This window comes from Eriocheir sinensis, chromosome 2, assembly GCF_024679095.1.
Source record: "Eriocheir sinensis breed Jianghai 21 chromosome 2, ASM2467909v1, whole genome shotgun sequence".
In the NCBI taxonomy this organism is placed as follows: domain Eukaryota; kingdom Metazoa; phylum Arthropoda; class Malacostraca; order Decapoda; family Varunidae; genus Eriocheir; species Eriocheir sinensis.
In genome coordinates, this window is record NC_066510.1 from 3,713,645 (window position 1) to 3,729,919 (window position 16,275).

Here is a 16,275-nt window from a genome sequence, read left to right on the forward strand (position 1 = left end):
ATAAAGATAGACAAAGAAAGAAAGACAAAGAAAGAAAAAGAGAGAAAGAAAGAATGAGAAAGAAAGAGCCTCCCCTTCTTAATCCACACTCCTTCGATTGTCGCCTGGGATGTGCTGGTGAAGAGAACGGTGGGATGGGGTGGGGTCACGGTGACAGGCTCAGAGCGAACTGCAAGGAAAGGCTGAGGAAGTGGAAATCTGCCTCATGCTCAGCTAAAAGTGTGAGAGACAACGGCCCTGATTGTACCTGTGTTCATCAGCGTCCCTTGTAGTGAGTCATGGCGTGCCCTGGTGAGGGGAGGGCAGCCCTAGCCGGTTCATTACAATGATAATGAAAAATAGCTGTAATAATAAATTGTTTATTTGGTTGTGGCAACTGTTGGGCTGAATATATACAAATTACAGACAGTGGGAGGGGCTGGTGGGTCTGACGAGTTATGCGGGGGTGCAGGAATGATGCAGGATTTGTCGGTGAAGTAAGGCAGGTGAGAGGCATGCCGGCGTCTCGGTGTAAAGACTCAGGTTTGCGAGAGGATAATATGACGTGTGGTTTGGTTTGTGTGAAGAAGTCGAACAGGCACTCAGGGCACCCGTGTTTGCACTGCGATGAGATGTTCAGGGTCAGCCAGATACAAGGTGGAGTGGGGAGTCTGAAAATCTTGCCAGATAGAGTATTGTGTTCAGAATGCTTGCCCGAGTGCGAAACTTTCATCACTGCATTTTTCACTGGGATTGATCGTTTTCCTGCACTAGGAGGTATTGCTGGCACATCCTGGGTATTACGGTGCCCATTAGGCTGTGTCATCAACAGGGGGTGGGGGATGGCACAACCTGGGCGCCGTGGCGTGTTTATAGCTGGTACCTGTTCTCACAGACAGGCTGCACTCAACTCATTGCACGAAGGGTGATAAGGAAGAGGGAATGAGGGGAAGAGGTCATCACTGATGATGATCGCTACCCAGCGCCAAAAGCAGTTTTCACCCTGCGAGGTCAAAATGGGAAGCTTATAAACTGGGATGTCTGAAACTGTGTACTAAAAACATGAACGATTTCATTGAATCGACTCAAGTCAACCACAAATTCACTTCCAGCCTTTAGTATAGTCTCTGTAAATATCTTGTAGGTTAAATATACTTGCTAATGTCACTTGCATGAGATTTTTTTTCTCCGAAGGATGATACAATTAAAGTGAATGGTACAGCTGTCTGTTGTTAGTTATGCCAGAGATTTTGTTTAATTAAGAGAGTGCTGAATGGCTTGATGTTTTAGTGTATCACATTTCATGGCAACCACTGTGTGATGACTCCTTGTGAATGACATTCTGTAGCTAGACCATCTCATGGCAACCACTGTGTGATGACTTCTTATGAATGACCTGCTGAAGCGAGACCTCGTACGGGCAAGGGTATTAGAGAGTGACAAAGTGGTGGTGCAACAAAATCCATGTTTGTAAGGCGAGTTATACTCTGTTCGTGTTAACTTTGAAAAGAAGCTCCTCCCTCGCCCATCAATTGAACATCACTAGCTATTCCAATAGAAAGCCACATTCTGTCCCCACCCCAGGCTGCAATGCAGGGAAATAGTAAGTCATAGTAAATGCTGGGCTAGCGTGGGCAGGGCTTTATTTAAAGTTCACGTGAACAGGGTTCAGCACTGTTGCTAGATTTGTGGTAATGGTCTCAAAATGTGATCAATTGGCTCTGTGTAGCATGTGGTAATATTATTCATTCATTACTGCAATAATATTTTATATTTATTATGAAAATGTTATGATAGCTAATAAAATGACCTTGGGTTCAACACTTATGTCAACTTCAGTACTATCATTGATTTTCTCTATGCAGAAAGTGTTAAGTTTTCAACAATTTGATTAAATACCATTATTTGTGTGAACGCAACAATTTTAGTACGGAAATAATTTCAACTTGCCAGCATGTCAGAATGTTACGATAGCAACGAGAACGATCTTGTATTCAAAACACTTTAAGCGCCTTCAGTATCACTGATTTACCCTCTGCATGTATACACAAACGCACACATTGATAGTCGAGTTTTTAAAAGCAATTTCAACTTGCCGGACTGTCAGAATGTTGCGATAGCTACTACAATGGTCTTGTTGGGTTCAACACTTTAAGGGACTTCAGTGTCATTGATTTATCCTCCCTGCATGTATACACACACTGGTTTAGTTATTAACATCAAATTTGATTAAATACATCTGATTAAATAAATATGATTTTGAGAGTGCAACAATTTTGGTCAGAAAATAGTTTCAATTTGCGGAGTACGAGAATGTGTTCACGAATCCGGCAACGCTGGAATGAAGTCATGACTCTTGCATGGCCCTTCTCGGCTGTGTTATGGAGGGGGAAGATCGTTCTACTCAGAGCTCAGCATCGTGGATGGCGTCGTAGCTGCTGGTGTCTCTCCTTTGAGCCCTGCACGGGGAGAGAAGAGCTCAGCATTAACAGTGGGAAACGTGGTGGTAGGCATGTACCGTACTCATACTGGATGTGTTACTACAATATGTGCAGTGCATAGCAGTGGACATATACAAAAATCCGCATATAAGAAGGATCTAAGATAAATAAATTACCGTTTAATTTAGAGGGTTTTAATTTAAATCAAATAATTTAAATTATGGGGGAGAGAGACAGACAGACAGAGACATACAAACACACACATATTTACGTAGATATTCAGACCACAGAGACCATATGGTCCAGACTAGGTGGTCTGTCCACGTAAGAGAAATTATATTAATCAAATGCCACCAAGACTGCATTTCTGCTTTAATAAATATTACGTTTAAGGTAGTGTCGGTCTAGCTTATTATTATATGAATTAATCGCGCTGCACTGGATCACTGAAGGTAGGAACATTTTCAACAACTTACAACACTATCTCCACATTGTCAAGGGCCCACTGGTCCGTGCTGGGTCCATCATGCACAGGTTGCCACCATCGTAGTTGCAGCCCATACACCCGCGCTTCTTCGGGCAAGCTGTACGCCACCCGCCGGGCCTGCCAAACAAGGATAGATATTTATCAATTACAGCCCGCACCCATTTGGTGGGCAGTGAAATCGTGAGTAAAAAAATAGCACGTAACACTTAAAAGCTTCAGTCTTTTGCAGAAGCTCCTGCTATTGACCTCTTCATGCAGTACCATCACCAGTCACTCGAACACTCGTACTGCCATATAGTTCTAGCCCATATAGTTCTATCCCTATGGTCCTATCAATAGTTTCTGTATTTAGCGACATAAGCTTCTGTTCTACTCCTTTATTGCTGTTTATATTCAGCACTGGTCATTTTAACATTGGATGCTGGAGTATATGAAACAATTACAAGAGTAGGCTATCTTGCTTAATAAACTAAATACTGAACGCCGACTCTTGAAAATATAGTTAAGGCGCATTTGTAGGGTAGATAACAACGTTCATTTATCTCTCATACACTACACAGTCGTGGGCAGTGGTCATATTATAATAAACTAAGAGGGCAACTAAGGAGAGTACGAAAAAAAAAAAAAAATCTGCCTTGGTTATGCTGAGGAGAGCCACCCACCGCCACGAGAGAGCGAAACCAACTCGTAGGACTGTACGTACGTCTGGCTCAAAACGCCAGAGGAGGCGTCTTTTCAGTATCGTCGATTTTCTCCGAACATTTTGCTACACTGGTCTTTAATATCACCTATACACTTAAAAGTAGTAGTAAACAGTAAACTTGTGTTAATGCTGCTGCTACTACAACTATAATAACTGTATAACTACTAATATACTAACGTTATAATTACTAACTATATACTTCATTTACTGTTGCTGCCGCTTCTACTACTGGGCCTACTACAGTACTACTGCCATTGCTACTACTATTATTACTTCTACTAATAATAAGGACGATATTACCATACATTCCCTCCATTGTTACTAAGAACGTGTCACCTTTTTGAAGTCGAGTGGGTCATGCACATTGATGGTGATCCAGGAAACACCATTGTCGGGCGAGTATTGCAGCACGACGCCCTTGTCCAGGCCCCGCTGCGGGTCACTCAGCTCGACGTGGCATGAGGGTGTCCCGTCATGGCTCCCGATGCGCAGCACGAACATTAGTTTGCTTCAAGGGAAATGATGGCGGGAACATGTCAGTTATATTACTATGTGTGTGTGTGTGTGTAATAATAATAATATTAATATAATAACTAATAATAGTAATAATAATATAATACTGATAATGAAAATAATTAGTAAATATATAAATAAAAACAGCTGTCCTAGGCTATGGGGAAGCAAGGGGCAAAGGGAACCATGTATTGTCAGGTGTAAACCAGCAAACCACCTTAAGTCTGCAAGGGAGAGGGCGTGTTAATGATAATCACTATGGTAGAAATGGTAAACTTTTTATACCCTTATGTTCTGGCCCTGATGGGATAGTTGACATGCTTTATTGATCTTTGTGGTTAAGGTTCTGGTAGAGGGAGGAGGTTGCGGTGGATGGGATAGGCAAGAAGCCGTTGTCCGAACCTCTCAAGTGTCATGAAAAATTGATCACACAGCTTGGGCAGATTTATGGTTTGAAGTGCCACCTCGTAGGTCGTATGGGCGGTGTAGCTACTCTCCGAGTAGCCGTGCGACTAGGTGACCAGGCAGGTGAGGTCTTATAAATATGAATAAGCTCACAAGGAAGAACGTCCAGTGATTTTATTTGCCTATGACGGTAGTCGAGGCAGCAAGCTGCAACTCTTATAACCGTGGTGACGTTAGCCTCCCAGTGAGTTCGTTATCATTGGTGTCACCAAGGAGCAAATGACAAAAGGGCAAATTATAATTGTGGGAGGTGTGTTGTTTTGTGCTCCCAGATTGGTGTGCATCGCCATGGTTTTGGCAGTGGTGATGGTGACATCGTTGGTGCAGGTCCACTGCTTCAGCTTGCTGATGTTGTCCTGAAGCTTGCTGAAATCAGAGTTGGCGCTGTTAACGTCGACAGCAATGATGGAGTCGTCGACGTAATTCCAGCGGTGGCCTGTGTCGAACAGGGATGATAAAGCAGAGGGGTCTCATCCTCGTCCCCCGAGGGACTCCACATGTGCAAGGGTGCGGAGATGGTGGAGCAGTAGCGAACGATGTGGCCCCTCTGAGAGAAAGCTAGCCAGTCACTCCACAATTCGGTCCTTCACTGAGCTCGACCTGCCATCTGGTGGCCCTGCTCGAGCCTCTGCTAGTACCAAGCCTGCGGCGAGATAGGGTCCAGCGAGGCTTAACCGACATTTTTCAGTACCAAAATCAGAGTTGTAATGGTAACTATCATGTTTATACCAAGTAATCGGAGTGCTGTACATTACTCATGTCGTTATAATGAGCATTGTTGGCAAAATAAGAGCATTCATCAATATATCCTACAATATTCCATAACGTGGTTAATAGGAATGCAAGAGAAGTCAATCAAGTCCGGCATAGTGTCATGCTCTCAAAATCTTATAGTAGTGGTGGAGAGTAATGCTGAAAATTTTACCACTCAACATTTCCCCGGCTGGCACGCCGCTGCCTCAACACGATGCATTCCTCTGCCTCTCCAATCAGAGCACAGGAGGTTGTTTACACTGCTGCTAAACATATCGTAAGCTGTCGGCAGCAAGTACAGTCAAGCCTCGGTTTACGAGTGTCTTAGTTAACGTGTTGATTTATGGGCAAAAAAAACACAACATGCCTTGGTTTACAAGCGGTGACTTTGTATACAAGCATCCTGTTTGTACGTCTTTTTAATTTGTCGCCACCTTAAGAGTGGGACAAGGGCTATATGGAGGGCGTCAGGCTCAAACGCGTGCGTCCCTTCAAAGAGACCACAGACCCTTGCCGGGTGACGGCTCATGAAGGGGAGGGGAAGATGCCGATAGATCGACTCTATCGGCTGACGTCAGCGTAGCCGATCAAGTCGGTCTTTCGACGAGGACTGGCATGTATTTTTGTACAAGTCAAAAACGTGTGTGGGGGTTCCCTTTTTTCCGCCGCAAGACGAGGTTGCTCAAAGAGGAGAACAATGGGAATAGTCTCAGTTAGTATTGCCACCTTGAGCTAAAAGAAATAAGGAACGCAACATAGTATCCTCCAATACAGAATGAATCCATATTTTAAGGAACGGGTGGCAACCCTAAAATTTATCTAGCCTGCCATGACTGACAGCCGCTGCTGGTGAAGGCAGGAGGAAGGGGGGAGGGACGTTACGATGCGTATTTTACACGTATTTCGGGACGACACTTCACAAACAATTTTATGGACTGGTTTTGTGGTTCACCGAAAAATGCGCTCATTACAGTTCTAAAATACTGAATTTTATCTGCTTAACCATTCAGACAGCCAAGTGCGGAACAAATGGCGTTCCGTATTTTAAGGAAAGTGTGGCATTTTGGCAACCCTAGTCTCAGTCCGCGTTGGAAACTCGTAGAGATAATATCCGTGCACTCGTGTCCGAGTGCATTTGTGCTTTGGTGTGCGGGCACAGGCTCAATACAGTGGTCCCTCGCCATCCCTGGTTCTGGCGCGCTTTCCTTGCCGTAGCTCCTCCCATTTTCACAGTGCTACCACTACAACAAGAAAGCGACCTCCCCCTCCTTCTTACCCCTCCCCTCTCTCTCTCTCTCTCTCTCTCTCTCTCTCTCTCTCTCTCTCTCTCTCGAGTTGCCGTTTTTTGCCAATTTCATAAATTCAACACTTAAGGTACGTTTCCATCGACAAGAGAGCAGCTAGCGACTCGAGAGAGTCATGAGAGTGAGCAAAAATCATTCACTCGCACTACTCTCATGAGTCTCTCAATGACTCGCTAGTTTGTGTTTCCATGGAATCCATGTAGCGAGTGAGATGCGACTAAAAAGCTCGGAGGGTATAAAAACGATGCGGCAGCACTTATGAATTGGAGTTGGTATTGGATCTTCACGCTGTCAGCATGGACGAACTGTACCTTGCTCTTCTTCTCCAGGTCCAGGCCAACATCCTGCAAGAAGAGGTTCTCCAAAACATTTTGAAGATAAGGAGACTGATACGAAAAAGGCGTAGACGTCGGCCACAGGTCTGGATTCGTAGTTGGCTTACTGAACAGCAGAGACTTGACCACAGTCAATACTATAGGCTGGTCCAGAAGCTGAGGACGGAAGATCCAAATTACTTCAAGAGCTACATGAGGATGCCCCTGGAGCTCTTTGATGAGATCCTCGAGAGGGTAAGACCTGCTATCAGCGGACCAGGCACCAATACCCGTGCATCTCTCGATCCTGGCTTGAAGTTGGCACTGACGTTAAGGCACCTAGCAACTGGGGACCAGTACCCGAGTCTCGGATTCAACTACAGAGTCAGCAAGACAGCCATCTGCCGTGCCATCCCCAAGGTGTGTGAAGCCATCGTGGAAGCCTACAAGGAAGAAGTGATCAAGTTTCCAACCTCACCTGGTGAGTGGAAAAAACTGGCAATGGAATTCGAGAGGGGGTGGCAAGTACCCCATGCTATAGGGGCCCTGGATGGCAAGCACATCAAGATCAAGCAACCTGCAAATTCTGGCAGCGAGTACTGGTGCGTGTATAAGCACTGCTATTCCATCATTCTCATGGCACTCGTTGACGCAGATTACAAATTCATCTGGGTGGACACTGGTGGTGTTGGACACATGTCAGATGCTCAGATATTCAATGAGTCAGAGTTGAAAGAGTGCATTGAGAACGGTACCGTGTGTCTTCCACCATCTGAACGACTCCGCAGGAACAAGAAGCAGATGAAGATGGTGCAGTTGAAATCCCCTACTTCATTCTCGGTGACGACGCTTTCGCCTTGAGGACCTACATGATGAAGCCATGGTCCAAGAGAAACATGACCACGGAGGAACTCGTCTATAACTATCGCATCTCCAGAGGGAGGCGGGTAGTTGAAAATGCATTTGGTATTATGGCCAATAGGTGGAGGTGCTTGTTGACCACTTTGTACCAGTCTCCTGATGTGGTGAAGCATTGTCGAATGTTGCGTCGTTCTCCATAACCTAATGAGGATTAGGAACCCTGCAATCCACAGTGCAGAGGTGGATCATGAGGATCGGAACTACAATGTCATCCCTGGAATCTGGAGGCAAGAGGTAGACGTGCATAATACTGATAACCCACCCCCAGACACGGGCAGGAACCGCGCCACACAGGCTGCCAAGGATATGCGCCTGTACCTCCAACGGTACTTCAATGACCAGAGGAGAGGAGGGTTCCATGGCAGGACCAGATGATCACCTTAAACAGGCACTAGACATAATAAATGTTGTGGCAAGATACTTTGTTATTCATTTACATATGTTTCTCTTTTAAGTTAGAAGTGCAACTGTATGAAAGTACAAGTGTACACATTTGTGGAATGTGATAGGTTATAACTTGCTTTTTCGACAATCTTTGGTAGTCCTGAATGTGCTAGTTTCATTTGTATTTATGTAAGGCAACCTTTTAAAAATATGCTGCAAGTGGCGCAAACAATTATTTGTTTTTCTTACGGTCCAATCATTATCAAATGTATATATGTTTTTGTAACTGTGTGACAAATTATATAATATGGAATATATTCGTCTGAATAAAAATCAATTAATTTGATTTACAAAAGTTTTATTCTTCCTTAAAAGGGATTTTCATGAAAATACAAAGTATTCCCTCATCCATACTTTATAATAAAAACATTGCAAAAAACAACATCCAAATTTATACCAGTTCACGTTGAAAAAGGACATCGCAATACAAACAATATTAAATAACTATTCCTTATGTACAACAAATGTCAACCTTTATAGTAAAACTTAGCAAAACAATATAAACAAATGAAACCTATCTGAAGAAAAAACTCTAAACAATATTCCTAAATACTCCTTATCTTTTTTTAGTAACTCTGCAAAAAAGTACAACCTAATCGAGCAATATTGCAAATCAACACAATCAAATCTAAAGAAGAGACAAACAATCTTTGCAAGTTGTTCTTACCTTTTTAGTGAAACTTTGCAAAAACAATACAATAAAATTAATGTTTGCAAAACATTATAACCAAATCAAACCCTTATCTAAAGAAAAAAAAAAAAACTTTACAAGATATCCTTACGACAACAAGTGTCTACAAACTGTGGTAGGTTAAATGTTCCTCTAGTCGAGGTTGAGGCTCATCCTGCTGTTCCTGCGCAACGGGCAGATCCAGGATCTGCTGTTGGTCCGAAAAATCCAGTGACTTCAAGCTTAAGTTAATTAAGCTGCTATCACTAGGGAGGCTGACGTTGTTTGGTGTTCTGTCGGTAGGTGTTGTCTGAGGAGGAGTAGGGGAAGGAGGCTTGGCCAAGTTCAGGATCTCAAAATCTCCGGGCCTCGAAGGCTGAGTCGGCCACTGATTAGGAGCAGGATGACAATATCCCTCCTCCCTGAGGACTGTATCTTTACTGCATCCAGGCCGCTGATCATTAGACTGTGGTGGAGTTTTTCTGATAGTACCCGCTTCCCGCTTCCTCGGTGGGTGTTTCCTGAAGAGGTGTGGGACTCCTCGGAGGTGGAGTGGCACACGGTGTGGGAGTCCTCGGAGGTCGAGTGTCACACTGCTCGGGGTTGATCTGCTCGTATTTTTTCCTACCAGCCAATCCCTTCTTGATACCAAGAGTTTTTTTTCCAGGCATACTTAAAGCGGGGAGTCAACTGTGCGTTGCAGTATCCGGTTGCTGAATGAGGAAAAAATGCGTTTCTGTTATTATACTCAGTGAGTGGCCCTTCGCTCTCCTAACTTGCAACGCGGTCACCATGTGCTCTCAAAACGCTCTGTTGGCTCGCCACGTGGTTGTAATGTGGTCGCTCATATTTGCTACCGTGTAGCGACTCACTCGCTAGTTTGGCACTCGCAAGTTAATATGCGACTGCGTAGCGACCGTAGCGACCGCCTTGCGACCGTGTAGCAAGTGCGTTGCAAGTCATAAGAGTGCGTTGCGACTATGTTGCTACCACGTTGCGAGGTCACTTCCTGTCGCCTGACTCGCACGGAATCTGCGAGTGTTTTAAGCAGAAGCTAGCAGTCGCAAGGTGCCTAGCGACCACTAGCGATCATATGAGAGCAGAAGAGAGCACGTTGCTACTCGTGATACCTCATAGCGAGCTTGATGCTACTTCCTTGCTACCTCGAAGCGAGTGTGAGCGAGTGAGTCAAAATTTTCTCTTTTTGGTGCTCGCAACGCACTCTCTTGTCGATGGAAACGTAGCTTTATCTCCAGTCTTGCCCTGCCCCCCCTTCTCTCTCTCTCCTCAACAACGCCGTACGTAACGCCCGAACAACAAAAAACGACTCTCAGCCACGTCCTTCCATCCCGCCCGTGTAAATAGACACCATACACCGCAACAGACTCGTAACATTGAACCCTCCAGTACCTCTATTACCAAGCTTCAAGATAACCTAAGAGTCCTTAGTTTCAATGCGCGTAGCCTAAGAAACAAGTTTGATGAACTGCGATGTCTTGCTCTGACAGAAAACTTTGACGTAATTGCTATAACCGAAACATTTATCGACACCACTAATATTGATTTCAGTTCCGAATACAACATAGATGGCTACAGATTCTTCAACAATGATCGTGTAAACCGTAGAGGGGGTGGTGTCGCCCTTTTTGTCAAAAGCTACTTGCAACCTACTGACAAAACACCAAGAAACAGTAACGTTGAACATTTGTGCGTGCGAGTAAACATTGCAAAAGTCAATTTAAATATATCTGTCACTTACAGGCCTCCGGGGCAATCACTTGATGGCGATCTTGAAATGTACAGCGTCTTAAGGCAGTCACTTAATAACAGCGACTCACTGATACTAGGAGACTTTAACCTCCCCCATATCGACTGGGCGACACTGTCGGGTACAGAAGGTGAGTCCCATAGAATGATCGAATTTCTAGAGGAAAATTATCTAAGCCAAATGGTTTCTGAACCAACTCGACAAAATAACATACTTGACCTTGTTATAGCGACCCAAGATAACCTAGTCAGTAATGTCACGGTAGGAGAACACCTCGGTTCCTGCGATCATAAACTAGTGCGCGTTGACATTAGAGCTCAAACATCGGTGACTGAAAATAAAGTTAAGGTGCCCAATTTCAAAAGAGCCAACTTCGTAGAAATCCGACGAAAACTAATAGATATGCAACTATCAGATGACGGCAATGCAGAGGACGCCTGGCTAAACTTTAAAAATCACTTACTCACTCAGCAGGACACATTTGTACCCTTGTGCGAGAAGCGAATTAACACTAATAAAAGTCCACCGTGGTTTAATAGCGAAATTAAACACTCAGTCAAGGAGAGAAAATTGTCTTACAGGTTAAAGAAAGACCAAAGCACGCCCGAAAACATTAGACTTTACAATGATGCAAGGCGACGAGTAAAAAGATTAGTGCATCAGGCAAAGCGTAGATATGAAGAAAATATTGCAGCCAACTGTAAAAATAATCCGAAATCCTTCTTCAGTTACATAAACAACAGAAAGGCGATCAGAAGTGGAATTGGACCTTTAACAAACAGCGACGGTGCACTAGTGACTGACAGCCAACACGTTGCAAACCTATTAAATAATTACTTTTCCTCGGTGTTTAATAATAACAGTCCTCCCACCACCACCACCAACACCAGTACTAATGTAAATCCCGAGCATGCATTGTCTAACTTTGAAATAAAACCCGATGAAGTCCTTAAAGCCCTCAAATCACTTAAAACAAATAAAAGTCCTGGACCTGATAAAGTATATCCAACTCTGCTGAAAGAAACAAAGAGCGAAATACTCTCCTCCCTCACAACCGTATTCAATATGTCCTTGCGACAAGGCATTGTCCTTCAGATTGGAAAAAGGCTAACGTGACACCGATTTTTAAGAAAGGAGACAAAAAGTACCAGGTAATTACAGGCCCATTAGTCTAACTTCGGTTGTAGGAAAGCTACTTGAGGGCATAATTAGAGACAAAATTGTGAGTTACCTTGAAAGCCACTCATTAATTGGGGACTCACAACATGGCTTCCGAAACAAAAGATCCTGCCTGTCAAATCTATTAACCTTTATAACGACCTCTTCACTGTTTATGACGTAACCAAATCACTGGACGTAGTCTATCTTGATTTCAGAAAGCGTTTGATAAAGTCCCGCATCATAAATTACTTTACAAATTAAAGCAAATAGGTATTGACGGTCAGGTAAACCAATGGATCGCGAATTGGTTGAGCAACAGAAAACAACGAGTAGTGATTGACGGATTTAACTCAGAGTGGGCGCCGGTCACTAGTGGCGTCCCTCAGGGCTCGGTTCTTGGCCCAGTGCTCTTCATTATTTACATCAACGACGTGGATGTTGGACTCAATAACCGCATTAGTAAATTTGCAGACGACACAAAGATTGGTAACTCGGTTCTCACTGACGAAGACAGGCAAAGCCCAAGAGGATTTGCACAAAATTTCAGCTTGGTCGGATAGATGAGAGATGCCCTTTAACGTAGACAAGTGCCAGGTCCTTCAAGTTGGAACGAGGAATAAGAAGTTTGATTACGAAATGCGCGGCGTTAAACTCAAAAGCGTTCAATGCGTCAAGGACTTGGGGGTCAAAATCGCGTCAAACCTCAAATTCTCACAGCAATGCATCGATGCAGCAAATAAAGCGAACAGAATGTTGGGCTTCATTAAAAGAAACTTTTTATTTAAGAATAAAGATGTAATACTCCCGCTCTACAACAGTTTAGTCAGACCCCACTTGGAATATGCGGTACAGTTTTGGTCTCCCCACCATGCAAAGGATATTGCTAAATTAGAAGGTGTTCAGCGTCGGGCAACGAAAATTATCCCTTCCTTGCGCAACAAATCCTACGAAGAAAGGCTTTCTACCCTTAACATGTTCTCTCTGGAGAAACGTCGCCTCCGAGGAAAACTGATCGAATGTTTTAAAATACTTAATGGTTTCACGAATGTAGACAGATCAACATTGTTTATGATCGATGACACTTTGCGCACGAGGAACAATGGCGTAAAACTCAGATGTAGACAAGTAAATTCAGACTGCACCAAATTTTTCTTCACCAACGATGTAGTGCGAGAATGGAATAAGCTCCCATCATCAGTGGTCCAGTGTAACACGATTGACTCCTTCAAAAATAAGCTCGACCGTCACTTCCTTCAACTTAATATCAACTAGAGTAGAAATGCAACGTTTTGGAGTCTTCTGATTAATGTAAAATCACTTAGGTTTAAGGACAGACCACCAAGTCTGGACCATGGGGTCTGTGTGGTCTGATTTTCTATGTAAATCTATCTATGTAAATCTCTCTCTCTCTCTCTCTCTCTCTCTCTCTCTCTCTCTCTCTCTCTCTCTCTCTCTCTCTCTCTCTCATTTATGAGAAATTAATTAGTCATCTTTATAGTTACCAGTAAAGCATATAAAGATGAAGTCTCTCTCTCTCTCTCTCTCTCTCTCTCTCTCTCTCTCTCTCTCTCTCTCTCTCTCTCTCTCTCTCTCTCTCTCGAGTTGCCGTTTTTTGCCAATTTCATAAATTCAACACTTATCGCCAGTCGTGCCCTGCCCCCCCTTCTCGCTCTCGCTCTCGCTCGCGCTCTCACTCTCTCTCGCGCTCTCTCTCTCTCTCTCTCTCTCTCAGAAATTAATTAGTCATCTTTATAGTTACCAGTAAAGCATATAAAGATGAAGTCTCTCTCTCTCTCTCTCTCTCTCTCTCTCTCTCTCTCTCTCTCTCTCTCTCTCTCTCTCTCTCTCTCGAGTTGCCGTCTTTTGCCAACTTCAGAAATTCAACTCTTTCTCTCTCTCCTTGTAACTCTCTTGATTTAGCAACTGTCGGAGCAAGACGCATCACTAAGTCACTCCTCATTTTCGTTTTCAACATTACTTTGACATGAGTCTTGATACCCTGTTTAGAATCACAGCAAACGAAAACCTTGCTGTGAATTTTTTGCAGCAGCGTCGTTGCATCAGACGAAATGGACCTAGTTGCAGCATTTGCGATAGGGTCATGACTCTTATCAAAGGCGGTGGAGATAAAAGAGTATGGAGATGTCCTACCCACAAAGGTGAAAAATCGTCACTACGATTGGGATCCTTTTGGGAAAATGCACATCTTCTCTTTAGAACTCTTGTCCGCCTTGCTTTTCTTTGGAGCTTTGATGTTCCAAATAAAACAACAATGGCATTCACCGGCTTAGCTAAGAACACTGTAATACAATGGTTTCAGTATTTCAGGGACGTGTGCTCTCACCATCTCCTACAGAACCCCATAATGATAGGAGGCCCCAATGTCGTTGTGGAGGTTGATGAGTCCGTGATAGCAAAGCGGAAATACCAAAGAGGTCATCTGGTCCCTGAGAGATGGGTGTTTGGAGGTGTCTGTCCCGATACCCATGAGGGATTCCTGATTTTTGTCCCCAGTAGAGATGCTGCAACATTGCTACCAATTATTCAGCAGCATGTTCGCCCTGGCTCAATCATTCACACCGATGGTTGGGCTGCATACAATGGGATTGCAGGCATCAATGTCCAGCCGGCTTACATCCACCAAACTGTAAACCATACTGTTAACTTTGTTGATCCCATTACAGGTGCCTGCACAAACCACGTAGAAAACTACTGGAAAAGAGCCAAGGCCAAATTAAAAGCAATGTGCGGGGTTCAAGAGAACTTCGTTGAAAGTTATTTGGATGAATTTCTGTGGAGAGAGAGGTTTGGAGGAGATGGAATGGATACCTTTGACAATCTTTTACTTCACATAAGTCAATGGTATCCAACACCCTAACACACACACATACTTATACATAAGCATTTGTATGACTGTTTGTGCGAACGTTTAATTTACCTGTATGAATGCTGTATGAATGTAGGGAAAATACTTTTTACAAAACAAGTTAGCTAGATCATCTAGCTCGCCCACCCATCCCTCTCCCTCCAAAAAAATTATAAGTACATTATTCTCCCCTTTCCTAGATGTCTTCTTACAGATGATGGACTGAAGATCGAGAGAGAAATAGAGTCGCAGCGAAGAGAGCATCAAGACTCATGCTAAAGTAATGGGTCACAAAAGGGTGAAATAGGGAGAACTCTACAAGAGAGATGATCGATGTGTTGCATTTATGAAGTTCGCAAGACGGCAACGAGAGAGAGAGAGAGAGAGAGAGAGAGAGAGAGAGAGAGAGAGAGAGAGAGAGAGAGAGAGAGAGAGAGAATAATTTCTCGAGACTTCATCTTTATTTGCTTTTACTGGTAGGCCTATATACAGATGACTAATTAATTTCTAAATGAAAGAGAAGGGGGGCGGCGGGGCAGGACTTGAGATGTGTGTTGAATTCATGAAATTGGTAAAAGACGGCAACTCGAGAGAGAGAGAGAGAGAGAGAGAGAGAGAGAGAGAGAGAGAGAGAGAGAGAGAGAGAGAGAGAGAGAGAGAGAGAGAGACTTCATCTTTATTTGCTTTACTGGTTACTATATATATGACTAATTAATTTATCCTAAGTGAGAGAGAGAGAGAGAGAGAGAGAGAGAGAGAGAGAGAGAGAGAGGAGGGGGGAGGGGTAAGAAGGAGGGGGAGGTCGCCTATATACAGATGACTAATTAATTTCTAAATGAAAGAGAAGGGGGGCGGCGGGGCAGGACTTGAGATGTGTGTTGAAATCCTAAGTGAGAGAGAGAGAGAGAGAGAGAGAGAGAGAGAGAGAGAGAGAGAGAGAGAGAGAGGAGGGGTAAGAAGGAGGGGGAGGTCGCCTATATACAGATGACTAATTAATTTCTAAATGAAAGAGAAGGGGGGCGGCGGGGCAGGACTTGAGATGTGTGTTGAATTCATGAAATTGGTAAAAGACGGCAACTCGAGAGAGAGAGAGAGAGAGAGAGAGAGAGAGAGAGAGAGAGAGAGAGAGAGAGAGAGAGAGAGACTTCATCTTTATTTGTAGTGGTAGCACTGTGAAAATGGGAGGAGCTACGGCAAGGAAAGCGCGCCAGAACCAGGGATGGCGAGGGACCACCGTATTGAGCCTGCTCACAACAGGAACGGGGTGCGAGCCTCGGCGGCTTGTATCCCCTCCTGGACGTGACTGACTCCCGTTCACCCTCCATCTCGGACGATACGTCGGGTGATATGGAACCATGGAGGTATTAAGGGTAGAGAGGCCCACAGCGCCGAGCGCGCTGTACTGGTGAGTGAAGCCAGTTTTCGTAGTCTCAGCTGTCAAATCGGCCGCCATATTGTTCAAGCCGGGGGAGGCGGTGGCTGAATG

At 44.1% G+C, this 16,275-nt stretch overlaps 1 protein-coding gene across 2 annotated transcripts in view; it reads right to left on the reverse strand.

Moving 5' to 3' along the window:
• Positions 1-343: 343 nt before the first annotated feature.
• The window catches only part of LOC126998692 (reelin-like), a 438,128-nt gene continuing 422,196 nt past the window's right edge, over positions 344-16,275 (reverse strand). For both annotated transcript variants that reach the window (XM_050860695.1, XM_050860691.1), the window contains 3 exons: positions 3,947-4,118; positions 2,897-3,024; positions 344-2,438 (listed from right to left, as the gene is read on the reverse strand). In XM_050860695.1, the coding sequence (XP_050716652.1) occupies positions 2,384-2,438; positions 2,897-3,024; positions 3,947-4,118 (355 nt within the window). In that variant the 3' untranslated portion in view covers positions 344-2,383. The remainder of the gene's footprint in view (positions 2,439-2,896; positions 3,025-3,946; positions 4,119-16,275) is intronic.